This window comes from Microcaecilia unicolor, chromosome 11 (genome assembly GCF_901765095.1).
Source record: "Microcaecilia unicolor chromosome 11, aMicUni1.1, whole genome shotgun sequence".
Taxonomy (NCBI): Eukaryota; Metazoa; Chordata; class Amphibia; order Gymnophiona; family Siphonopidae; genus Microcaecilia; species Microcaecilia unicolor.
The window spans coordinates 126,219,498-126,246,641 of NC_044041.1; the positions used below are offsets into that span (position 1 = coordinate 126,219,498).

The window sequence follows — 27,144 nt, forward strand, 5'->3', positions numbered from 1 at the left end:
TTTGCATTTCTGTTGAAGAAAGAGTGGATGCCTTTCGAGTGATAGAGGTGGTGCGTCGGTGTGCGGTTGTTTCGTTAGTTTGGCAGCCAGTCTCCAGCGATTCCTAGGAAGGGAAGGAGTACTCCTCCCCCTTCCTTGGTCACTGTTTGCTGCTGGCTGGGTCGTGGGTAATCCTTCCAGCTGGGCCGCAGCTTGTCCTGTTCGCCCACGTCCCAGATGGTGATGGGCACGTTGTTTTCCGGCTCCTCTGACTCCATGTCAAGCGATCCCAAATATAGTCTGTGCTATAGGCCCTCTGGCACTCTTCAGTACTGGCATTAGGCATTTAAAAATTTCTCCCCCCCCCCCCCTCCCCCCCCCCCCCCCCCCCCGGTCTATTTTTGCACATACCCACAGCAGGAATATTCTTCTCTCATTCCAGCGGTGGTTCTGTGCTCTCCGTGCTGCACAGATAATGAGCCATTCTGCTGGGGAATGCTCCTCCCTTATTGTCACGTAGTTTCCTCTGATTGGTCCGTCTTACGTTGCCTAGTGTTGCCTGGGAACGGTGTTGTGATGGTCCTTTGTGTTTCAGAATGTTGAGGGTGTTTTTTCTGATTGGTCCGTCATACGAGGGCGGGGCAGAGAGACATAGTCAGTGTTGTGGCTTCACCACCATGAATCCATGATGAACCCTTCAGTGAGTGACTGAGTGACTTCAGAACGTTGTCTTCAGAACGTTGAGGGTGAGTTTTATTATAGTAGATTTCAGTTTTGCTGAGAAATATATAAATCCCTATATAATTTATGCTCAAAACATGATTATATCCTAAACCCTAATGAGAGAGAACTATACCCTTTTTGTTTTGTTTTTTTCAGTGGGGTTATATTTTGATTATGCGACAATAAATATCTTTGTGTGAAAAAGTATGCAAAGCCCTTCATCCAATAACTGGTGACAACTCCTTGAATAGCAATAGCTTCAACTGAATGTTTGAAGGCTAGATTAGTGAAAATTGAACAGCTAGTCTTAGAAGAGTTCTTGTAGATTCCCCCTTCCCCCATATAGTGAAATTAAGCCTACTTCAGCTCTCCTATCCTTTAGCTAATAAATTTAAAGAAAACATTTCATACCCACATGTCCAGTTCATCTTTGTGTTCTGTTGCTGGGCATTATGGAGTTTGTTTCATGCTGTATTTTTATTTCCTTTTCCACACAGTTTGCGGAAAGCGCTACAAGAACCGGCCTGGCCTTAGCTACCACTACGCTCACTCACACTTAGCTGAGGAAGAGGGAGAGGACAAGGAGGATTCCCACTCTCCCATACCTGTTTCACATCGATCTGAGGAGCAGAAGTGTGAGTTGACCCCCATCTCCCTTCTATCACAGCAAGTGGATCTGCACCTTGGTTTCATTTCTAGATACTACAGTTCCTGCCAGCCTCACAACTGCTGGCATTACAGTAGCTCTGCAACTTTACTTGTAGGCTAACAGTAAAAGCACTGATCCCTTGCCTCACTGATAACTGGATGTGGAATTTTGTCATGTTACAAAAGAGCTGTAACCCTGTGCCATCCCCCTGGGCATATATTTTAACGTCACCTGACATCTGAAAGAGTAACATCTACTTTTTTGTATTTCTGTTGAATAGCTAAGAAAGGACCTGATGGTTTAGCCCTGCCCAACAATTACTGTGACTTCTGTCTGGGAGACTCCAAAATCAATAAGAAAACAGGGCAGCCAGAGGAGCTGGTCTCCTGTTCAGATTGTGGACGATCAGGTACAGTTTAGTACGGGCAGTGAAATGTCTTTCAGGGCTGTGACTGACACTTGTGGCAAACTGCAAAATAACTCAGTAGGCAGTTTTGAAAAGGGTTTTTGTCTTTTTTAAGGTTCTGTAATGGACTTGTGCTGAAGTGTGATCTAATATCTATCATCTTTTACTTCCTTGATGCTCAACAGTTGCTACCATGTCAGATGGATTGTGGCTTGCATGAGCACAAACCTGGAACATTTATTTTCAAGCCATATTAGCCGATGTGCAGTGCATGTTGCATTGAGATCAGTATTCAAAGAGGCTAAGTAAAGACTTAGCCAACTAGATCAAAGCCTTTAAAAATAGCTCAAGCTAAGCTACATTTACCTGCTTAAATTTTACTTGGTGGCTAACTTTAGCTGGTCAAATTCTGATTAGGCTGGGGGGAAAGCTAGGCAGCTAATGTTGATTTTCAGCACCAGCATCCTAACTTGGACCCAGATGCACAAAACCTAATAAGGCAGCAACTTGGTTTTTAAACCATTTATAGCAGGTTTAGCGAGCATAGAGTTCAGCAAGACATGCACAAAGGGGTTCTGCAGGCTATTCTACTGTCGTAGCAGCTAACGATAATTGCATGCTAAGAAATTAAAATGAGCTACTTACCATTTAAATGTGCATGCGAAACGATGCACAGCCATTTTTACAGCGATGTACAGAAGCAGCCCCTATCTTTACCATAGGAAATTTAACAGGTGGTCAGGAGCTGCCAGTACTGCCTGGAATGACAGCTGAAACAGTGGAGGGATGAATCAGCAGAAGATCAGGACCTTTGCTGAGCAGCTCCTCTTATTTTCCACTTCCTCATCATGCCAGGAGCTGAAAATTGATGTCCACCTCCCCCACTCGTCCCAAACCAAAACAAGGCAAAAGTGGAGCTGCGAAGCTGTTGTTTCCAGTATCCACATTGCTTCCCCAGTATTCCTATGTGCCTTCCCTTCCCTGCACTTTCCCTTCCCAACGGATGGGTGACCTGTTCTCTAGGGTTGCTCCCTCTCCTGTTCCTGCACGCCTATCTGCTTGTTTTGTCGCGTTCAACCAGATAAGAAGCACTCCTTGCATTATGGCATTTTGCAGGCAGCCAGTTTACAGTATGTTTGATGTGTTCTTTTAAGCTGATTTGTACACACATTCTCTAGTTCACAAAGGCATCACACACAGCTGCTGAAATTACATGAATTTAACAGCCATGCCACTAGCTCTCATGACAGACCAGGCACATCAGCTTCTTTCTCTGTTTCTGATCTAGGTAGGACCCCTTCGTGCTCCGATCCCTTGAAAACATCTACACTCTGGACCTTCCAGTGTTCCCTGATGCCCAAGGTCATAAGCAGAGCAGCTTTCTGGAGAAATACTTCTGGACAGCTTGAGCTGCAGAGAGTGGGGTTAGAGAGACGTTACATGAAATGACACAGTGCCTACTGTATCAACCCAGCACTTGTGCTTGCAAAACCAAAAAAAGACTACCTGTACTGCTTTCTTACACGCAGCATGTCTGCATGTATGAAAGTCGTCTGTAGCATACGCAGAGCAGCCGTGCTTAGCGATTGGCTGCGCATGCTCAGTTGACCAACAAATGCAAATGAGCCTGTTCGCAAAAGTATCAAGCAGCTCATTTGCATGCGATTCGCTTTGTGAGTTGCTCTGTATTTCCAAATCAGTAAATTGAGGTGGAAATACAGACGGATTCTTTACGGAGACCTTTGTGCATCTGGGCCTTGGCTGGCTAAATCTAAGCACTCCAGAAGTAGGCCTAAATCTGAACGGTTCCCCTGTCTTCTGGCATTTAAAACTTTTTTTTTTTTTTAAATAGTGTGTTCAGCACACCAGGCACTGTTCCTGATCACCTCCAGGTGTTAAAATAAATGAAAACACAACCCTTCATCTGTTAAAAAAAACAAACAGCAAACAAAGTCTGAACTTTCACTTCCCAGCTAGAAAAGGGCAGTCTTATTTCATCCTGGCTCAGCTGAACATTGGTGTGAGCAGCTAGGAGAACCAGCTGGCACTTAAATATTTAATTTATTCACTGACAAGAAGGGGATTGGTATCTTTTTGACAGCACAGTGAATACACATATACTAAATTTGAGCAGCTAGCTGGATATTCAGTGAAACATTTAACTCTTAAGAACAACCAAAAATCCATGATGCCTGCTGAATCTATGGATAAAAATAGCCAGGTTATCTTTTAACTGCACTAATGCTTCTGAATATTTTCCTCATAGCAAATATGTATTGTCTGTTATGTTTATAAATGGAGCCTCCACCTTTCAGTGCCAGGGGAGCGAGAGGTCTAATGTTTGCAGTCATATGAACATCCAGTACCAAATTTAAAATAAAATCCAACTGAAGAACTTGGAACATGTTATGCAAACAGTAAAAGCCTCTGTCCATGTACAGGGCACCCTTCCTGTCTCCAGTTCACCCCAGTAATGATGGCAGCAGTGAAGACATATCGCTGGCAGTGCATTGAGTGCAAGTGCTGTAACATCTGTGGGACCTCAGAAAATGATGTGAGTACCATTTTGCCTGGACTGGCAATAGGAGAGAGTGCGATGGGATGGAACAGTGAAGGTGGTAACAATACCTAAATCAAGCCTATAGTTCTACTGAACTAGAATAGGATTGCCAACTGACTAGTTCTAATAGAAGGCCAATGGCTGCTCGGGATCTTAAAACAGCAATACTATTGGCATTCCACCACCATCCCCAGGAGTAGACATGTTCCCTTTGTTCATGTTGTCCATTGGTGCCACTGCTTTTCTTATCAGGAAACCAGCAACTTAGTGTGTCAGTGGGGAAAGATGTACTTGAGCCCGGGGCCTGTGAAACCAGCATAACTCTTCCTCCCAACCCTCCCCCACAATTCTTTACAACATGGAGCTTTTATTTATTTATATTTATTTTAGCGCATTTATATCCCACATTTTCCCACAAGCGCAAGCACAATGGTCCTGTGCTCACTTGTTTTCTAATGCTGGCACCTCACATTCCCAGCTGAAGGCAGTACATAAAGCTAAAGTAAAAAGGTGAAGAAGGAGCTGAATTTTCGGGATGGGTTAGTCTTTTTTTTTTTTCAAGGCCTGATTTGAGAGCTGGCAGCTCTGTCAGTGGCATGGTAAGTAATATATTATTGCCACTCACCATCTTCCTAAAGAGAGATGTCCAGGGAAGAAGAAAACAGCACCAACAGCAAATAAGAAAGTACAATACATCATCAGTGGGAAGCATGTATCCTCGACTGGAACCAACCTCTAGTATTCCTAGCCATGGGGAAGTGTATGCACATCACAAGCAGAGGTTACTTGATTGCTGCTACATGGGATGAATGAATAATGCAAAACTGCTCCACGCTCACCCTCCCACCTGTTGTTACCGTGTGCCTTACCAGCCCCCACTACTGTTGAAGCCACTTCCCCTTCCACCCTGAGAGCTTACACTACATTACCATTTGGGAGCGGAGGGTGGAAGAGTTGGGCATGATCCCTGAACACCAGCCCTGGATAGAGCCAAGAGAGCTGGCTTCACTACGTGGTGCCTGATAGGAAAGGAGAGCCCTCCTTTCTGCCTTCATTTTGAGTATTCTAGCCAAACAACACAGGCTGCATGGCTTCTGAGCATGTGCAGTTTTACCAGTTCCTATGACTCCCTTCTCACTCTACTGGTGCACTTCCTATTTCAAAGTGGAAGTGCATGATAGTAGGGTGAGAGGACCACAGGGCTCAGCAGCACTTTGCATCCTTTGAGTCCCTGTGGACCATGCTGTTGGCTGTGCACATAGATGGGGAGAAAGATAGAATGGAGCAGGAGGGTAGAAGGAAGATGGAAAGGAATGAGATTGAAGACAGTGGGAGAGAGTCAGAGGAAGGGAAGGCAGCAGGAAAGAGGTAGTGGGGATGTGAAGGATAAAGAAGAGAGATGAACAGTGATATGGGTGAAGATGAAGCAGGAAAAGCCTGCCAGAAAATAAGTGATGAGGGAGTAGAGAGAGGAGCAGTATTGGCAAGGCAGGGGTAAGAGATTGTGAGGGAAATAGGGCAGGAAGAATCTTCTGGACAATGTTAGCATGGGAAAGGGCAGGGGATACTGATGCTGGATAAGGTGGAGATAGGGTGTGACAGGCAAGAAAGGAGTAAGGATCGGGGGAGGGGTAGAAGAGGGATTGCTGATAGTGGGTGGAAAGGGGTTTAGGGTAGGGGGTAGAAGGGGAGGAGAATGGAGTTGAGGGAACAAGGAGTGGCAAGTCAGGGGGAAGAAGGGAAAGTTACTGGGTGTAGTGTGCTTGGGGGGGGGAGAAGATAAGGGAGATTCTGGGTGGGAACAAAAGGGGTGGAACAGAAAAATAAGAGAGGGGGGAAGCTTCAGGGCACAGTGTTCAGAAGACTTGCAATTCAGGTGATGGGCAGAAGGTAAATGGAGGAGGTACAGGTAATGTTGATGTGAGGGCGGCTCTGTATTGGAGATGCCAAGCCCCTGTTGCTTTTGTGGAGGAAAGGAAGTGGTATGTTGCATCCTTCCACCCACCACAGAAACACTACTATCAGTGGTGGCTGGCAATTTTGTTGGTGGTCAGGAGGTGTTAGGTTAGAGCTGCCAAACCCCTATGTTTTTTATTTATGTTTTGTTTTTGTTTTTTAGAGGGAAGGGAATACTGTGCTGGAGCCTCCCATTATCCCTCCCCCCCCCCCCCCCCCCCACACACACAAAAAAAATCAAAACCACCAGTACTATATTTGTGGGGATGAGATGTTAGGACAGCAGACATACCCTTTTTAGATAAGGCAGCCACAATCTTCCCTCCTCTCAATGGTTACCTCACAGTTTGGGTTCCCACCTGCTTCCATTACTCCTTTCTCTTTCAAAATTATTGGTTAAAAATTAGTTGTGGAATGTTTTGCACAGCACTGGGGTCTTGTTGAGGATACTTGTACAAATTATCGGAAGTCTGGGGTACTTGCTGTTTAAAAAATTGGGAAAGGCTGATGTACATTATGGATACTATCTATTCCATTTCTTTGGACCAAATGCATGTACCAGAATATAGCCCTGAAAGATCTGAGGTATTTCAGATGTGTGCATGTTTTCTTCCTATTTTTCTGGCTAGGGATGTATGAGGAGGGGGAGAAATTCCTTTTTGTACTTGCATGAAATCCCCCTCAGTATTTTCTCAGGAGATGGAGGCAATGGGAGAGCACTGATGTTTTCTCCCTGAGCAGTACTGTCTAACAGAAGCTGTGTGTCTTTTTCTTTCTGTGTGTGTAGGACCAGTTGCTGTTCTGTGATGATTGTGATCGAGGATATCACATGTATTGTCTGACCCCTCCCATGTCTGAGCCCCCAGAAGGTAACCTCTGCTTTTTTTTTTTTTTTTTTTTTAACCTTGTGTTAGTGCTTTGAGAGTAAAGTTTTTCTCTTTCCATGCCTAAGCACTGTATCATAAAGTCCTTGAACAGAAATGGACTGTAAGATAATAGGAGCATGAGAAAGTGGGAGGTCTCTTAATTCAGCACCCTCTAAATTCAGCCTCAGAAAAGGACAGTTTTGTCGTAATACAGAATTATGGGTACAGTTTCTATATTATTTATATACCACCTACAAGCACGAAAACTATTAAAGCAGTGTGAATTCAGATACAGTAGGTATTTTTTCTGACCTTGGAGAGCTCACAGTCTTAAGTTTGTACCTAAGTGACTTGCCTGAAGATCACAAGTTGCCACAGTGGGATTTGAACCAGGCTTCCCTGGTTCTCTGCCTATTGCTCTAACCATTAGGTGGCTACTCCACTCCTTCTTTTAAATTGAAATATATTGGCAGAATAAAATCGTAAATTTCATCCACATGCCAGTTTCCTATTCTTATCCTGCTTGAGGCAGACCCAATTGGTCTTTAGCGTTTCCATCTCCCCCCTCCCCCCATCTTTGTCCTATGCTTAAGAAATCTTAGTCTCTACCATCTCCAGTAGAAGACCACTTCATTATTTATTTATTCATTTGTGTTTATCTCATGCCTTTCCAGTAGTGGTAAATATTTCTGTGATCCCAAGGACTTAGTCTGCTTGTACCTGAAGCAATGAGGGGTTAAGTGACTTGCCCAAGCACACAAGGCATTTCAGTGGGATTTGAACCTGACTTCCCTGGTTCCTAGTCTGCTGTTCTTACCATTTGGCTGCCTTCCTACTCATTGACCAACCACACATTTTGATGGAGGAGCCCTCCCATTTTGGTCTTATGGCCGGGCACTTGAGCGGGCCCCGTTCGGACGGAGGAGATGATTACTATCCTTTTGTATGCGGGTAGATATTCGACGTCAGCAGCATATGCCAGGGTTTGGAAAACTTTTGAGCATTGGTGCGGCAAGCGGGCCATTGCTTTGTTTGATGCTTCCCTGGCTCACGTTTTTCCTTCAAGATGAACTTATGAAGAGATTGGCACTTAATTCTCTTAATGTGCATGTGGCCACTCTGGCATGTTTCCGGGTGCGTCTGGAGAATTTGTTCTTTGCTGCACATCCAGATGTGGTTTGTTTCCTACAGGGAATCCTCCGTGGAAGCCAGTTTGGCCAGAGTGGAGTCTTACCTTGGTGCTGAAGGCAATGCAGAGGCTACCTTTTGAACTGCCATACAAGGCCTTGCTTAATGATCTTACTTTGAAGATCGTGTTTGTGTTTGTTTTTTTGTTGCCATGTCGTCGACCAGACAGGTTTCTGAGCTGCAGGCTTTGTCATGTAGGGTTCCGTTCCTCCAGTTTTTGAAAGCAAGCGTGACCATCCTGGCTGGGCCCTCTTTTCTGCCCAAGGTGATGTCCTTCTTTCATGTCAATCAACTGGTTTTCCTCCCATCCTTTTGCAGGGGTGATTGTAGGGCAGAGTTTGCCTCCTTGCATCTCCTAGATGTTCGACACGCTCTCCTTTGCTAATTGGAGGTTACTAACGATTTTTGCCTTGGATCATCTTTGTCCTTACTGCGGGCATTTGGAAAGGAATGAGGGCCTCTAAGGCTACCATTGCCTGCTGGCTTAAAGAGGCAATCTCCTCCTCCTACCCGTTGTTGAGGAAGAGTATGCCTCAATCTGTGAAAGCGCGCTCGACCAGGGCACTGTCGATGTCGTTTGTGAAAGTGTGGACTGTTTCTGTTGAAGAGATTTGTCGGTCTACCACATGGTCCTCCCGTCATATGTTTTTGAAGCATTATTGCATGGATGTTGTTGCTCGTTCGGACGTGGCCTCAGTGTGGGTTTCTGTGGCCCACCCAACTTGACTGCGTTTTTACATCCCACAGATCTGGACTGATCTTTGAGACATAATGGTAGGTAAAATTAGTTCTTACCTCATATTTTTCTTTCCTGTAGTCTCAAAGGATCAGTCCAGAGCCTGTCCTTCTAGTCTGTACCTGTTGTTTGTATGTTTTGCGGTTTGTAGGCACTAAAGTTGTTCTTTGCATCCCGCATAGATTCCATTGCAATAATCTGCATGGCTTAGGAACATTGATTGTATTAGTTTGCGAAAGGTATCCCTCGGGAAGAAAGGTTTTATTCGTTTGAGTAGAACATTTTCTTTATTACGGCTTTTACTTGGCTCTCGAGAGTGAGGTTGCGGTCGATTGTGACTCCGAGTATTTTTAGGCTGTCTGAAATAAGGAGTGTGTGTTCTGGGGTGTTTATGGTTGTGGGTTTGTGGTTGTTATGTTGAGATGAGAGGATAAGGCAGTGTGTTTTTCAGTGTTCAGTTTCAGTTGGAATGAGTTTGCCCAAGAGTCCATGATGTTCAGGCCATTATTGATTTCATTGGTTATTTCAGTCAAGGCATGTCTGAAGGGAATGTAGATTGTAACATCATCTGCATAGCTGAATGGATTAAGGCCTCGATTGGATAAGGATTTTGCCAGTGGGATCATCATCATGTTGAAGAGTATTGGTGATAATGGTGGCCCTTGAGGTACTCCACAGGCTGCTGTCCGCGGTGGTGATATGTTTGAATTTGATTTTACTTGGTATGTTCTGGTGGTGAGAAAGCCCTTGATCCAGTTGAGTACGTTACCAACAATCCCGAAGTGGCCAAGGAGTCTTAATAGTATATTATGGTTTACCATGTTGAATGCGCTCGACTTGTCAAATTGAACAAGACTTTTTGTTGCTGGGGAAGATTTCCATTCCTGGGGCTGCCATGGACGTCACCCAGTTGTGAGAACAAGAAGCCTGCTTGTCCTCGGAGAAAAAATGTTTTGTACATTTTTGGGATCTTGCTGGGTATTTGTGACCTGGATTGGCCACTGTTGGAAACAGGATGCTGGGCTTGATGGACCTTTGGTCTTTCCCAGTATGGCAATACTTAAGTATGCTTTTACCTATGGCTATTTCCTGTTTGAATTTGGCCAGGAGAGTGACTAGGACATTTTCGGTACTATGGTGGGAGTGGAATCCTGATTGTGAGTTGTGTAGTATTGAGTGCTTGCCCAGGTATTCCGTAAGCTGTTTGGTCACCAAGCTCTCCATCAATTTTACTACTAGAGGGATAGACGCAACTGGGTGGTAGTTGATGAGGTCGTTTTTTTTTCTTAGTGTCTTTTGGTAGTGGGGTAAGTAGGATGTTACCATATTCCTCGGGGAAGAAACCTTGTAGCGTGAAGTTTAGGTGGGATGTGAGGTCTTCTATGAATTGGCTGGGGGCGGATTTAAGTAGATGACTGGGACATATGTCCAGTTTGCAGTGGGTGTTGGCGAATCTATGAGTCGCTTGTGTAACTGATTCAGTGGTGAGTAGATTGAATGTAGACCAGATACGGTCAGCTGGGTATCCGCCCGGGAATAGATCTAGGTCATCGAAGAAGTTTTCTATGTCAGTGTTGTGATGAGGAAGAGTACTGCGTAGTTTTGTTATTTTGTCCTTGAAGTAGGTAGCCAGTTTGTCTGCGGATGGGATGTTTGTGTTGGATGTAGTGACAGGGGTGGTGTCTAGTAACTTATTTACGAGTTGAAATGGTTTCTTTATATCTTTGTTATCCGGTCCTAGTTTAGTCTTGTAGTAGGACCTTTTGGTTTGTCTAATTGCATATTTGTATTTTCTGTGTATTTGTTTCCATGCATTGAGTGTATGTTTTTTGTTTTTTTTCCATGCTTGTTCAAGTTTTTTGGATTGTGTTTTGAGTTTTTTTTAATTCATCAAGGGAAAAGTCTATTGAACATTATTAAATTTTTTTTTCGGGGGGGGGGGGAGGGGTTGCCGGGTTTTTGAAGCCTGGATTGGCCACTGTCGGACACAGGATGCTGGGCTTGATGGACCCTTGGTCTTCCCCAGTATGGTGGTACTTATGTATCATTGAACCATGGTATTGAGTTTTGTCTTTTTGATATTCTTGTCTTTAAGGGTGCTATTTCGTTTAGTAAGCTCCGACTCATAATACCCAGCAATAAAGCAAATTACACAAATATCCTTGAATGTCTGGACCCAAAACCCGGGGAATACCCAGCAGATCGATCATGGACCAACTTCGACACACTTTCATTAAAGGAAATCTCACGCTGGATTGGAAAATATGCCAAATCACAATGTAAATTAGACATCTGCCATAGCAGTCTAATAAGATCAGCACCCAAACAATTCAAAATAGACATCACGAATCACGTAAATTATAGACTTCAAAATGGACTCTTCCCCACGGACAAAGGAAACATCCTACTTACACCGCTACCGAAAGATGCTAAAAAAAGTACAATGGACCTAACCAACTATCGACCAGTAGCATCTATTCCACTCATAACCAAACTCATGGAAGGTATAGTAACAAAACAACTTACTGAATACCTAAATAACCATTCAATTCTCCACGAATCTCAATCAGGATTTTGGTCAAATCACAGTACCAAAACTGTGCTAGTGTCTGCAATGAACTCATTTAAACAAGAAATAGCAAGGGGCAACAACATACTCCTCCTACAATTCGACATGTCCAGTTCCTTTGACATGGTTGACCATGAAATACTATTACATATACTAGAATACTTCGGAATAGGAGGCACAGTTCTCAAATGGTTCAAAGGATTCCTGACCACAAGATCATACCAAGTAACAACGAAAGCGGACAGATCACCCCCATGGACACCTGAATGTGGAGTACCCCAAGGATCCCCCCTCTCACAAACCTTATTCAACCTGATGATGATACCTTTGGCTAAACATCTAGCAACTGAAAACCTCAACCCTTACATATATGCAGATCTCCATTCCGTTCAGACACGATCTAAATGAAATTACTAACGAGATTAACCAAAGCCTCCAAATAATGCATTCCTGGGCAGATGTATTCCAACTGAAACTAAATGCAGAAAAAACACAATGTCTTGTTCTCACCTCACAACATAACACAAAAAGCTTTCCTACCATAACCACACCATACTGTTCTCTGCCTATCTCTGAAAACTTGAAAATTCTAGGAGTAGCCATAGATCGAAACCTCAGTCTCGATGCTCACGTGAAAAACACGATGAAAAAGATGTTCTATTCCATGTGGAAACTCAAAAGAGTAAAACCTTTCTTCCCGAGATACATATTCCGCACCCTGGTACAGTCAATGGTGATAAGTCATCTCGATTACTGCAATGCACTGTACACAGGCTGCAAAGAGCAGAACATCAAAAAACTCCAAACTGCCCAGAATACTGCGGCCAGACTCATATTTGGAAAAACCAAATATGAAAGCGCAAAACCCTTAAGAGAGAAACTCCACTGGCTCCCACTTAAGGAACGTATTGCATTCAAGATCTGCACAATAGTACACAAAATCATTCACGGAGACGCCCCAATCTACATGTTAAACCTTGTGGACTTACCTCCCAGAAACGCCTCAAAATCATCCCGCAAATTTCTCGACCTGCACTTCCCCAACTGCAAAGGATTAAAATACAAGACGATGCATGATACCACCTTCTCCTACATGAGCACAAAGTTATGGAACGCACTACCTAGAGACCTGAAAACAATCAACGAAACAACTATCTTTCGCAAATCCCTCAAGACATATTTCTTCAACAAAGCCTACAATGAAAACCCAGAACCTTACTAATCCACCTCTGAAAACCATCGTCTAATATACCTATTAAATTCTTTCATTCTTCTCTCTACTTCTTCCCTTAATTAATCTCTGCACAACAATAATTGTACCTGACATCCAGGATTAACTGTATGTAAGAAAATTATGTAAGCCACTTTGAGCCTGCAAATAGGTGGGATAAGGTGGGATACAAATGCAATAAATAATAATAATAATAATCTAGCCTCCCAGTGGTTGAGATAGTGTATGGAGTCAGTTCGTGTTGTCCATTCGTTGTCATATATCTGTTGCCAGAATATTTTGGATCTTTTTGCCCTCTCATAGTGTAAGTTGTTTGTTCTAGTGTACGATTTGAGCCCTTCTTTCGCCAATTTAGGGATAGGTTCAGTTTGTGGTGGTTCCAAGGTGCTTCTGACCATTTTATATCTGTTATTGATAGGTTATGATCTGTGGACAGTTTGTGTGATAAGAGGTCCAGTGTGTGTCCCTTGGTGTGGGTAGCTTGCATGTGAGGCCATGTGAGATCCCAAGACTGTAGGAAGTCTTTGCATTCGCGTGCATTGACTGAGTTGGGGTCTTCTAGGTGAAGGTTTATGTCGCCTAGTATTAGTGTATTGGAGTTGTTTGCACAAGTGTTTGAGATAAAATCCGTGAAGATAGGCTGGCTTTTGTTCCAGTTACTGGGCGGTCTGTAAAACAGGATGCAGGTCAGTTGATCAATCAGGGATTTGTTTTGGATTCTGAGTGAAGCAATTTCTAGTTGGGGTGTTACGGACTCGGCGATGGTTTCGGTAGTGAATTGTGCTCGGTAGATTAACGTGATGCCTTCACCTCTCTTATCCAGTCTGGTCCAGTGAGTGATTTTGTAACCTGGGGGGCGCATAGTTCAAGGATTATGGGGTCCTTTTGATTGTGGATCCATGTTTCATTGATGACGATAAGATCGAGATTTTCTGAATTAATCTAGTCTGATATTGTTGTTGTTTTGTTAACTACGGACCTAGCATTAATGTAACCCACTTGGATATTTTGGTATTGGGCTGCTAGGTTTGATGTTGTGTGGATTCTTGTAAGTTGTCGTTTGTTGGATGGTGGTTTGTTGTGCTATTTCCTTCTGTTGCGTTGGTAATGACTGTAATTAGATAATCTTCCTTTACTTTGGTGAGTATCAGATTGGTGGAGTGTGGAGTGTTTGATCAGTCTTTGGTGTTTTTGAAGGATGGGTATGATATTGTATTCTGTAAGTGGGATGGATAGTGTTACGTGGGTCAATGTGAGGGAATAGATTGCTAGGAGTATTTTGATTGTATTCATTTTGGTGGCGATTTGGGATGTTTAGATAACTCACAGTCAAATGCTTGAGAGTGATGTCGTGGGCACAGTGCTCTGTAGCTCTGGACACCGTCGCCTTCCTGTTCCTTCCTATGAGCAGCTTAGTGCCGCAGCGCCGGTCAGAGGTCGTTTGTTCCTCGCACTGCGCCTCGTGGTCGTTGTTGGCCTGCTCCTCGTAGCTATCACCTGTCTCTCTGTGCGCTGCTTCTTTCCGTACACTGTTCCTTGCTCTCCTGTTCTCTTGTGAGCGTGCCAGACCACCTTCCAGGATGTGCAGTGCACAGTTAGAGGATCAGAAATATTGCCCCAGGGCCAATGGCTGCCTGGAAAAGTCCTTTGGCGCCATCTGTATGGCAAGAATCAGCCACGTGGAGTGCACATGGTTTTGCGTTTCAATCCCAGAGATGAAATCCCAGGGGTGGTGGATCAATTAGGCATTAACTGTGTTGTTTTGGACTGTCCTGGGTGCTGCAGGTCTATACATCTGCTGTAATTACGCTAGGAAGAAGGGCTTTCCTCGGATGCCTGCAGTGCCGGTGGACTCCCGAAGTCTGCCGGGTCGCTTTCTCGGTGGGCACGGTCCACTCAGAAATCAGCGGTAGCAGCTGGCGTGTGAAGCACAGGATAGCGTTGTCTGGTCGTGAGTCGTTCAGGCCCCATGCTGCATGCCCCAGGGGTCGCAGGCGCAGCTGGTCCGAGCCTACTCCGCTCTGCAAACCTTTACTGCACCGCAACCTCGCTCTTTGGCCGTGTGTTCGGTGTTCCCGTCTCTCTTCCTCGGTCCACCATCACGTTTATGAAGCCCCTGTACCTCTTCCCCCCCCAGGGGGGGGGGGGCAAAGGGTGAATCACCGATGGTCTGGTAAATAAAATTCTGGACATGCCACAGATGTCATTGGGAGATATTTATTTATTTAGATTTTGCTCACCCCTTTTTCAGTAGTAGCTCGAGGTGAGTTACATTCAGGTACACTGGATATTTCTCTGTCCCAGGAGGGCTCACAATCTAAGTTTGTACCTGAGGCAATGGAGGGTAAGTGACTCGCCCAAGATCACAAGGAGCAGCAGTGGGATTTGAACCGGCCACCTCTGGATTGCAAGACCGGTGCTCTAACCACTAGGCCACTCCTCCACTCCACTACACACAGATTGATGATCAAAAAGCAAGAATATCTGGGAATGTCCAAAACATGTGACCCATATCAGTCTTAGTTTGCACACATTAGGGGCAAGTATCATCCTCCCGCAGGGTTGCTCTAAAGGCTCTGTATGGAGTAAAGTATAATCTCATGATGAATTTATATTGAAATTCCTGGTAAGTGATATTTTTGATGTTAGCACGCGTACCAGTCAGACACCGCTTGAGATGTTTCAAGTACCTCCTGCGATAAGTCAGCTTCCCAAATTTGTGCCAAGTTGTCATAGTCCACTTCAGGCAATTTGCTTTTTAATTATTTGTGGTGGTAGGAGAGCGGCACCTTTAGTTGAGAGTCTAAGTGTAATGCAAGTGTCAGGGCTTCCTGAATCTCCAGGCTTATTGAGGCCCAGTCCAGTGTATTCACATAAAGTTTTAGCTGTATGTAAGAGATGTCTGTTGGTCATAACTGAAATTCATTCTGCAAATCCGAAAACTTATTAAAAACTCCATCTTCGAAAGTGTTTATTAGTGTTCGAGAAAATAGACGAGATCAAACCTGAAAGTTCAATAGAGTTAATCGCTGATATTTGGCTGTGAGTAGTGCGCATGTTGCTGCTCTTAGACTAAAAAAGTATTTCCATGTTTTTCAAAATGTATTCCTTGTGTCTTGCCACAACTTTTATTGTGGTCTAAAAGATTTTGAACTATTTCCTTTGTTAAATAACCTAATGGTCATTTATGTTTTCTTCTTCCTGACATTTAAGTTGTATGACTGAATGTAATATAAACTCAATAAAGAAAAAAACAAACAAAAAAAAAAACTCCATCTTCGGCGAGAGATCATGTGATGCGGTGAGGAGCGTCGGACATGTGTGCCTGGAGCTGCTCATGGATCCCCTCCTCAATCCCTTTCCATCAGCGGATTAAGCATTTAAATTGCACACATTTTTGACATGCAAGGATTTTCTAAGTTATGTGGACAAATTTTTGACTTCCCCAGCCGTGATGGCGTCTAAATCGGCTAAGAAGGGACCAGAACGTAATAGACACGTTGAGGACAAGATGACGGATCCGATACAGGCCCCGCAGTTAACATGCATGGAGGTGGTGATTGCTGAGCTCACCGCGTCCGTGGTACAGGGTTTGGACTTGCACCTTCAACAATTGTCTGAACAAATTGCGGGCATCTCGCAAATTACCTCTGACTTGGCTCTTAGAACGGGAGAGCTGGAGTGTAGAGTATCAGATCTGGAGGGCAGTGCGCAGGCCAGTGGCGCGGAACTCGTGCGGCTGACAGAGTTGGTCAGTTCCCAGCAGATCAGGCTTGAGGACCTGGAGAATCGTGCATGCAGGGATAATTTACAGTTTGTGTGAATGCTTGAACGGTGGCTTGGCTCTTTGTTGACTTCAGCGGAGGAGCTGGCACCAGTGCATCTGGAGAGGGCACACTGATTGGGATCTAAGCAGATTGGTGATCGGAAGCCTAGAGTTGTCATAGCTAAGTTTCATAATTCAGCACAGAAAGACTCTTTTCAATATTATTGGTTGCACAGGGAGGAGGTGCGATACGATGATGCGCAAGTGCGTGTATTTCAGGATTACTCTGCCGCACTCAGCATGACGAAGGCTGTTTTCTCCAGTGTGTGCGCGACTTGTGGAAAGAATCATAAGTATCAGCTGAGGTATCCCACAGTCTTGAGAATTTTTAACAATGGACAATGGCGCTCATATGAATCCCCAGAAAGTGTGTCTAACTGGCTAAATGGTGTGGTCTCGAGTCAGTCTTAGTCAGGCGCTGTGCTGGAGGAACACTATAGTTATTTTGCGACCTCTGTTAGCCGCTCGAGAGACTTCTGTGACTCTTGGAATGGCGCCACGAACCCCTGGTTAATCAGTTTGTGCCTAGTGTTGGTACAAAACAGAGGGGGAGGGGCATTAGACAGAGTGAAATGTGCATGTAGCATACGGTGTGTGTGTGTGCAGGAACTATGTGTAATATCCTAGTTCTGTCTGCTATTGCTGTACTATCAAAATATTAATATATATATATTTTTAAATGAACAATGGCACTCATATGAATCTCCTGAAAGTGTGACTGACTGGTTAAATGGGGCGGCCTTGAGTCAGTTCTAGTCATGCACTGTGAGTGAGGAGCATTACAGATATTTTATAAAATGTCCAATGCCCGAGAGACCTTTACGTGTCTTGGAAGAGAGCCACGATTACTATGACTAACCAGCCTGTGTCTGGTGCTGATACAAGGTTGAGGGGGTTATTGATCATGACAGTGTGTAAAATTCGTGTAACACAAGGTATATGTGCGTGTGGAAGTTGCGTGTGATAACTTAGTTATGTCTAAAATTATCGTATTATTAAATATATTTTTTTAATGCGAGGGGTGGTCTCCTCAAGGCATTGTAGCGTGATCACTTGACCCTTCGCTTAGTAATGTGGAGGGCTGGGTTAAGTCGGTTGGGGAGGGGTGAGGGTGGTGAGGGGGAGAGGGAGGATTTTGTTGGGATGGGGATAAGGTGGGGGGGGGGGGAGAGCTACAGTTTGGGAAGTTCGTGGTATGGATGTTGGTATTGGTTGGGGGACTTGTTGTGCCATACATAGGTTGGAAGCCTTCTGGTCAAGGTCCCATGCATAACGGGTTTACACAGGTGAATTTGGATTTCAGGGTGAGGGCTGGGCACCCGGGAGTTTTTGGGCTTTAAGCTTTATAGTTTACACTGTGTCCTGGGGTTTGGACCCTGGCTAAATTTCCGGTTCCTAGATTAATCTGTTGGAATGTATCGGGTATCACCTCTCCTGTAAAAAGGACAAAAATGTTGTCTGCGCTACAACGTCACAAGTTTTCTCAAGAAACTAAGTTTTCTGATGCAGAACATTTAAAGTTAAGACAGCGGTGGGTGGGGGAGTGCTTTTTTTTTCTCGGTGCAGGGAAGGAAGGGGGGAGTAGCTGTCCTTATTCATAAAAACCTATGCAGAGCCCGGGTGGTAGCTCAGGATGGGAATGGGCGTTATATGCTTTTGCATTTGAATATTATGGGTCAGGAAGTTTTCCTGCTCAGCATCTATGGGCCTTATGTGTATGACCATTCTTTCTTTCAGCACTTGGTGCGTTTGGGTATTCTGCACTCTACCGCCCCTTGGATTATCTTGGGAAATTTCAATCAAGTGATGGATGGGCACCAGGATCGGTCCTTCCCATTGGCAGGGGTGGTAGAGGTCTGCCGTATCTTTGTAAAGCCCTAGATCTGGTAGACACCCGTGCACAAAGAATTGTTCTGGGAATAATACAGTTGGAACACAAGTACAAGTAGGCAAAGCGTGCGTTCTTTGCGGCGCCGTCTCTGCTGGCTTGGGAGGCGATGTTGTCGACTTTGGCAGCCTTAAATTCCCTGATTCTTGAACATACCGAAAAGCAACTTTTTCATTGCTCCTTCTCTTTTCATAGGTTCGGTAATAAGTTGGGCAAGTTGTTGGCAAGGGTCACTAAGACTTGGGGTGGTAATAGATTTATTCCTTCCTTGATAGCGCAAGATGGTACACGGGAGAGTCAATCAGCTGGTATTGCTCAGATCTTACATGATTACCATGCGTCTTTGTATGCTGCGCCGGAGTCTCAGCCTGGGCCTTCTATGGTTGACTATTTGGAGGATTGTGGCCTGCCACGCTTTTCCTCGGAGTCCTTGTCTCAGTTGAATGCCCCCTTGAGAGCCAAGGAGATCCAGAGAAGGTTAAATCCCTTAGGAGGGGCACTGCTCCGAGACCGGACAGATACGCAACGGAATTTTATCAGCTTATGTTTCCACAAATTTGTGACCCATTGACCGCTTTTTTCAAAGCCTCGATTTCTGTGGGCTTTTTCCCTAGGGATTCTAACGAGGCATTGATTACATTAATTCCCAAGCCAGGCAGGCCGCAATATCGCCTGGAATCATACAGGCCGATCTCACTTATTAATGTGGATTTGAAGATTTTATCTAGGGTCTTAGCAGATCGACTTGCTCCACATATTCCATCCTTGGTTGGAGAGGGACAGGTGGGGTTTGTGTGTGGCCATCACTCTTCCATCAATGTGCACAAGGTTTGTTTGGCAATTGCACACAGCCACAATACTAAGGAGCTCCTGCTTTTGGTCAGCCTAGATGCAGAGAAGGCCTTTGATAAGGTGCGCTGGGATTATCTCTCTTTTGTGTTGAAGTATGGGGGAATAGCAAGTTGGTTTTTACAAGCAATTGCTGCACTTTATTCCCAGCCAAGAGCATCACTAATGGTAAATGTGCTGCGCTCCTCTTCGTTCTCGGTGTCTCGTGGAACGCGGCAGGGGTGTCCATTATCTCCATTGCTATTTCTTCTCTATTTGGAACCCTTGTTGCTTAGCATCCAAATGGATTCTGAAATTTCAGGTATTACTCTGTCCTCGCTTTTGGTCAAGACGTTAGCATTCACGGATGATATTTTAGTGACCCTGATGAGGCCTCAGCAGTGGCTACCTAACAATGCAATTGAGGAATTTAGTTATTTTTCTGGTTTTACCTTAAATTTACAGAAATCAGTAGCCCTCCCTATTCAGGCTAGGATCAGAGAGACTTGGGAGGGCAAGTTCCCCCTTTCTTGGATTTCTGGACCTTAGAAATATTTGGGGGTCCTTATTCCTTCTGACCTGTCGCTTCTTTATGAGCTAAATATGGACCCCTTATGATCTAGTACTAGACAAACATTGCTGATTTGGCAGTCGTTGCCTCTATCTATTTTGGGCAGAATAGCTCTTTATAATATGACTAGTAAAAAGACCCGTTTCTCACACAAATGAAACGGGCGCTAGCAAGGTTTTCCTCGGAGTGTGTACGTTTGAGAGAGAGTGTGTATGTTTGAGAGAGAGAGAAAATATGTGTGAGAGATGGAGTGTGTGTGTGTGAGAGAGAGAATGAGTGAGAGAGAGACAGACAGAGTGTGTGTGTGTGTTAGTGTGAGAGAGGGAGAGTGTGAGAGAGACAGAGTGTATGTGTGTGTGTGTGACAGAGATAGAGTGTGATAGAGAGTGTGTCAGAGAGAGTGTATGTGTAGAGTGAGACACAGAGATTGTGAAAGACAGTGGGTATGTTTTAGAGAGTGTGTATGTTTGATAGAGAAAGTTTGTGTCAGAGAGAGTGTATGTGTAGAGTGAGACACAGAGAGTGTGAAAGACAGTGTGTATATTTGATAGAGAAAGTTTGTGTGAGAGAGAGTGTGTGAGTGAGAGAGAGATTGTGTGTGTGTGACATAGAGAGAGTGTGTGTGTGTGTGTGTATGAGAGAAAGACCCCTATTTTTCAGTTGATAGAGTCTGAGAAACTATATCAGAACATGACTGCAGCCTGTCGACATCTGTTCAGTAGTCTTGTAAACCCTGTCAGCTGTATCGGGACGTCAGCGGCGAGTTGTCGTGCGAGATCAGCGCTTGCCCGATGTATTTTGAGGGGCACAGTATTCGGAACGTCAACGGATAGTTGCGGCGCGAGTTGCTGCCTCATGGCCATTCTCAGTTTTACTTAGCGCTTATTATCACGTACATGCTCTGAGTTCCATGACCCCCTCCTTCCCTCCCTCCCTCTCCTCCCCTCCGAGTTCCAAGCCCCCTTTCCGTCTGAGGTCCATGCCCGCCCCCCTCCCTCCCCTGCAAGTTCCATGCCCCCCTCCCTCCCCCCTCCCCTGCAAGTTCCATGCCCCCCTGTCTTCGAAGTTCCACACCCCCGCGCCTCCCTCCCTCTCTCTCTCAGTGGCAGCCCGACCTGCGTTGGCCGCCCTCTTCTTGCAGTCCTGCGCCTGCCCCTCATCTTCCTGCATGCTGGCTGTAATTTAAAAGTTGTTACCTCGCGGTCCGACAGCAGCAGTATAAGTCGAACAGGCACAGCGCTTCAGCCTGCCTTCCCTTCTGTCTCAGCTCTGCCTCTGGTCCCGGCTTCATTTCCTGTTTCTGGAAGGGTGGGACCAGAGGCAGAGCTGAGACAGAAGGGAAGACAGGCTAAAGCGCCGTGCCTGCTCTACTTTCACTGCTGCCGGCGTACACCGAAGCAAGAACTTTTAAATTACAGCCGGCACGCAGAAAGGTGAGGGGCAGGCTCAGGACTGCGAGAAGAGGGCGGCCAACGCAGGTCGGGCTGCCACTGAGAGAGAGAGAAGGAGGGAGGCGCGGGGGTGTGGAACTTCAAAGACAGGGGGGCATGGAACTCGCAGGGGAGGGAGGGCCTGGAATTCGGAGGATAGGGGGGAGGGGCGATTCTCCGTCGATTGAATCCTCACCTCCAATGTTCTTTTGTTGGCTGGTGCTGGTTTCCCTTTCCTCTCATTGATCCGCCCTCTGACGTCATCACGTTCCGATGCGAGGGCGGACCAATGGAAATTGTGTTACGAACCCAGGCATCCAGACGTAGAACGTTGGAGTTGCAAATTATTATATAGGATGTTGGTACCTAAGTGGACATATCTATTACAAATGCTGCTCATATTCCTTAATCATAGAGATGAGCGGCTTGTTACACGTTATCTTAGGCAGGGCAAGAGACCTAGGGTACCTGCTTCTCAACTTTTTCTTCCTCGGCTACAGGGAGGTATAGGGTTGTTGAATATCAAGTTATTGTCAGTGGCAAGCAATATGCGTCACCTCAACGACTGATTTCGGAATACAAATTACTTTTCGTGTACCACGGTGGAAACGGGGCTGTTTGCCCCTTGCCATTTTAGCGCCAGTTACATGCATTGCCGAGGAGGCTGCATATGCCTGTAGCATTTGCCTCTCTGTTGTTACCTCTAAGGAGGACTTGTCATTGGATTTGTCGCTTTTATGGCCTCTCAGCAGTGTCCTCTCCCTTGCTACCTTTGCGAGGTAATGTAGACTTTCCACCAGGATCTACTTCTTTGAACTTTACTATTTGGGTGTCAATAGGGATAATATACCTACATCAGTTATACACAGAGGATGGAACTCTTAAGTTTCTAGAAAACCTGCAACTAGAGTTTAAGTTGGAGGGGAGAGATTTCTTTTCTCTGTTTCAGCTATGCCATTATATCAGGTCTCTCCCTCCTGCTTCTCTAGCGCCAGAGACATGGGAAAAGTTTCTCACTATTTTAGGGCTGGATTCCCAACTGTCAATCCCACTCAAATATTATCATACTGGCCTTCGGGAACAATTGGGGGAATATGATTATGAAAAATTAGCAAATAAATGGAACAGAGAATTGGCAGTCGGTCTTCAGGGAAATAAGCTGAAGACATGTCTTTTGAGCATTCAAAAGTTAACAGAAAATGTGACGTTGAGAGAGACCCACTATAAGTTTTTAATGCGGATGTACATATCCACACACGGTTTTCATGGCAACCATGAGAGAGGATGATATGTGTGCAAAATGTGCCTGTTCTCCTGCAGACTTGGGGCACATGTTTTGGACTTGCTGACCTATTTTAGAGTTTTGGAGGCAAGTGTGTCTGCATGTCTCACACCTTTGGAGGTTTACTTGGCAACCGAGTCCGTCCCAATTGTTTGATGTCTTTAGGGTTTCCCCGTTTTTGCCCAAAGGGTTGAAGCCATTTTTAAAAAGGGCAGTCCTCATTGGTAAGAAGGCCATTCTTCAACCTTGGATAACCGCAGAGCTGCCAATTCTGCAACAATGGCGCTCTAAGTTGATTTTTCTCTGTTCATTAAAACGCAGAGGTGTTGGTGACCTATCCTCCTCCAAGGGAGATCATTTTTGTCAGATCTGGTCCCTGCTCTGGGATTCTTTAACGGCAGTAGCATGCAGCAGAATCCTGAATTCTTAGGCTTTATGGGTATGGCATGCTGGAGGGATGGGGGGGTTGGGTGTAGTCTATTTTGTAGCAAGGTAGAATTATTGTTTTAGCAGTGTGTAGCTAATAAGACTGTTATATGAATGTTGCTAGCAAACTTGGTTTTCATCTAAGAAATGTCAGTTGCAAGTGAACAAAGTATTTGTATTTGTTGTACCTTTTGGTAAGTTGTCATTCTGCAAATAACAATAAAAAGATTGAAACAAAACATTCAAAATAAATTCTTTGTTTCTACAAAAAAAAAAAAAAAAACCAAAAAACCGCCATCTTCGTTGAAGAGCTGATAAAGATAATGCAAGCCTTTGCTTGCTTAGTCTTGAAAAGCTTTAGTGATTGTACCTGGAAGGGAAGCCTTTATTATCTTAGATTGGGAGAAAAGTTGTAAATATACACAAATGTTTATGAATTTTACACAGCCATTTCCAGACTTGATGTATAGGCTCACAGAATACACAGTTTTTAATGTTAGAAGCTAAATGCTCCAAGGGTGCATGAAGCATATAGCCAAAATGTTCTTTAGATACTATGATTTCCAAAGAAGTGAACAAGAACTCTGATGTGCCTCTATACCAGTCATTAATGTGATGCATTCCACAAGCAAAAAATAATTTCACACTCAATAAATAATTTCACACTCAATTTCACACTCCCATATCCCTTGGAGCCCATCACCCTAGAAATAGATATCCTAGGTCTTTCCCCTTGCCAAATTAACCTAGTAAGATATTTATTCAACAGTTTTTCCTCTCAAACAGGAAAATACAAAGGGAGCATTTGATATGTGTATAACCATTTGGGAACCATAATCATATTATAAATATATACCCTACCCATTAAAGATAGGATTGCCACATCTGCATTTTCCTTTTCCTTAGCGTCCCTCCGGACCAGCCCAGAAAAACACTGATGGGTTGGCACTCCTTCTAGCAGGTGGAGACTGAGAATTCTGACTCTCTTGAGAACCAATAAGAGCCCTGGCTTGCTATAGTAAGATCCAGTATTCTCAGTCTCCTGTAGGTGGAAGTTGGTGAGCCCTTCAGTCTCATACTTTTTCTAAATGTCTCATTTACTTAAAAAAAATAATAAAAAAAGGATTTCTATTATTCATTTATTCCTTATTCTGTGCAACTGTGTTAAAAAAAAAAAAGGCTGGGGCCCGTGGGGGTTCTCTTCAAGCCTCGGGAGTGCTACACTCGGATGGCCGGGTCCCTCCTCCCCAACTACCTCACGACTTTGAATTTAAGTGCATGTTAATATTATTGGGTCTTCGTTGCTGCACTAACCTCAGCCCCTTCAAGGGAAGGGTTTCCTGAGGATGGAGGGACAGGGAGAGACAGGGGCTGTTTGGTGCCGAAAATGAAAAAGAAAGAAAAGAAAACTGCCATGTCTGTGCTTCACTGGTGTTTATCTCTCTTAGTTTTTTTTCGGGAGTTTTCTTTCTCTGCCGGTTTTATTAAAAAAGGGTGGGGAGCTTTCTTTCTCTGCTGGTTTTATTGAAAAAAAAAATGGCACAGCATGACTGAGAAGCTACTGTGTTGCATGGTATGTCAGCGCAGGGGCCGCATGGCATCCAGTACTTGTAAATATTGTACTACCAAAGAGGCTCTGGCGCTTAGTTCTGACTCTGGTTGTGATATGGGTGCTCTGTTTTCTTCTCCCGGGCAGTCAGCTATTCTTCCTCAAGCGCCAGTTTTGGTGGAAAGCACCACCATTAAGCAGTCACAAATGGCAAGCACTGCCATTAGGCAATCATAGCCTACCTCATCAGAGCTCAGTTATTTGGCTACAGAAAAAACCCCAGAGGTTTCTTTCTTGCCTGGGTCGGTGCAGGGGGGGGAGAACTTCAAGGGGGCTTTCCTACTGAATTTGTGGTGCAAATGTAAAGGGCATTTTTAATGTATAAGTCGGATCCCTCTCCGGTGCTTCCTTCTGAAAGGTCATGGGATCTTAAAATTCACTCAAAAGACCTAGGGTTGCCTGGGATGTGGAGTCAGATACTGACATGGATTGGGATCCAGAGATGCCTTTCCTTCAAGAAGACCTTGGGATAGGAGAAGCAGACTTTTCTGAGGAAACTATTCCTGGTGGTTCAGTATCAGACACTCACCCTCCTGGGGAGGATCCTTCTGTGGTACAGATTTTTCAGGAGGAAGGCTTGCAGGAGCTCATAGCTTTGGTCTCTTCTACATTAAATTTTGAAGATTCAGTAATCATTCAGGAGCACAAGGTGGATCTTTTGGCTAAAGATATTAGGAAAGCTGGTAAAACCTTTCTTATGCATCAAGATATCAGAGATATTATCTGTGCCAGATGCTGCTTTTCGTTTCTCAAGGTCTATGGTTCGACTTTACCCCATTCCTGATCCAGACAAGGCTATTGTTAAACCTTCGGTAGTTGATGCGGTGGGTTCTGTTGTTACCAAGCGCAATACTGTTACCATGGATGGAGGCACAGCGCTAAAAGATGTACAAGATCGGCAGATGGAATCTGTTTTGAAGTCTTCTTTTGATGTCTCTGCTCTGGCAGTCCAAGCACCTATCTGTGGTTCTCTGGTAGCCAGGGCTTGTTTAAGATAGTCTGAACAGGTTTTGGATAGGTCCGCAGGTGACCTCTCTCTGGTGGACGCTGAAGTGACAAAGATAAAGATAGGATCTGCTTTTTTAGTTGATACCATGTATGATTTATTGTGGGCCTCTTCCAAGTTTGTGGCATTAAGTGTTGCGGCCCATCATTCTCTTTGGCTTCGAGGTTGGTTTGCTGATGTGGTTTCTAAGTATAAACTTAGTAAATTCCCTTTTAAAGGATCTTTTCTGTTTGATGATGAGCTGGATAAATTAGTTAAAATTTAGGGGATACTAAAGTTCCTCGTCTTCCTGAAGATCGTCCCAGGCCTGCCAGTCATGGGTTTCTTTCCAGTAGGGAATGTGGCAGAGATTTTTGACATCTTCGGCTGGGTAGAGTGCCTTCTCTCCAAAAGTCTTGCTATTTTCAACGGTTCCAATGCTTTCGAGGTGCCCACCATAGAAGTAGAGAAGCAGGTCCATCCTTCCAGTCCTCTGGTCGTCCGGCACAATGAAGGTTTCCAGGCCCAACCTCTGCTTCCACTGGGAGCTCACTTAGCTCAGTTTTATGGGAGGTGGGCCCAGATTACCTCTGATCAATGGGTTCTCGAGGTGGTCAGCCCTGTTCCTCCTTCAGAGATAAGAACAGGCTGTTATTTCATTTACTTTGTAGTTCCCAAAAAAGAGAAGTCTTTTCGTCTCATTTTGGATTTCAAGGCCATCAACGGGACGCTCAAGTTCACCAGTTTTCATATGGAAACTCTGCTTTCTGTCATTGTTGCGGTTCATTCAGGGGAGTTTCTGTCAGCTCTAGATTTGACAGCTTACTTGCATGTCCCGATTCGTCCTTTCCATCAGAGGTTTCTTCGCTTTGCAGTTTTAGGCCAGCATTTTCAGTTTCGAGCTCTTCCTTTCGGTCTTGCTGCGGCGCCTCTTACCTTTACAAAGGTCATGGTAGTGTTGGCAGTGGCTCTCAGAAAAGAGGGCACTCTGGTCCATCACCTGGACGATTGGTTGATAAGAGCAAAACTATATCGAGAGTGTACATGCCATGGAGTGAGTGGTTCGGTTTCTTCAATGACTTGGTTGGGTAGTCAACCCACTCAAGAGTTGTCTGGTGCCGTCTCAGACTCTTGTATATCTAGGAGTTTCCTTCGACACTCTGCAAGGTCAAGTAGTTTTGCCTCAGAACAGGATTGTCAAACTTCAGGATCAGATACAATCCTTTCTTTGCAAACCGGTCCCATGTGCGAGAGATTATCTTCTAGTCTTAGGATCCATGGCAGCAACAATTGAGGGAGTTCCTTGGGCCAGAGCACACATGAGGCCTCTTCAGAAATCCCTTTTATCCCATTGGTCTCCGCAGACAGATTCTCGGATGGTCAAACTGATTCTCTGGACTCGAGAGTAAGGGGGTCTCCGTTGGTGGCTTCGGACA

General features: G+C 44.7%; 1 protein-coding gene across 4 annotated transcripts in view; it reads left to right on the plus strand.

The window, feature by feature from the left end:
* Positions 1–27,144, plus strand: part of DPF2 (double PHD fingers 2) — a 183,906-nt gene that overhangs the window by 118,587 nt on the left and 38,175 nt on the right. For all 4 annotated transcript variants that reach the window (XM_030217954.1, XM_030217955.1, XM_030217956.1 and 1 more), the window contains 4 exons: positions 1,200–1,337; positions 1,632–1,760; positions 4,199–4,311; positions 7,061–7,142. In XM_030217954.1, the coding sequence (XP_030073814.1) occupies positions 1,200–1,337; positions 1,632–1,760; positions 4,199–4,311; positions 7,061–7,142 (462 nt within the window). The remainder of the gene's footprint in view (positions 1–1,199; positions 1,338–1,631; positions 1,761–4,198; positions 4,312–7,060; positions 7,143–27,144) is intronic.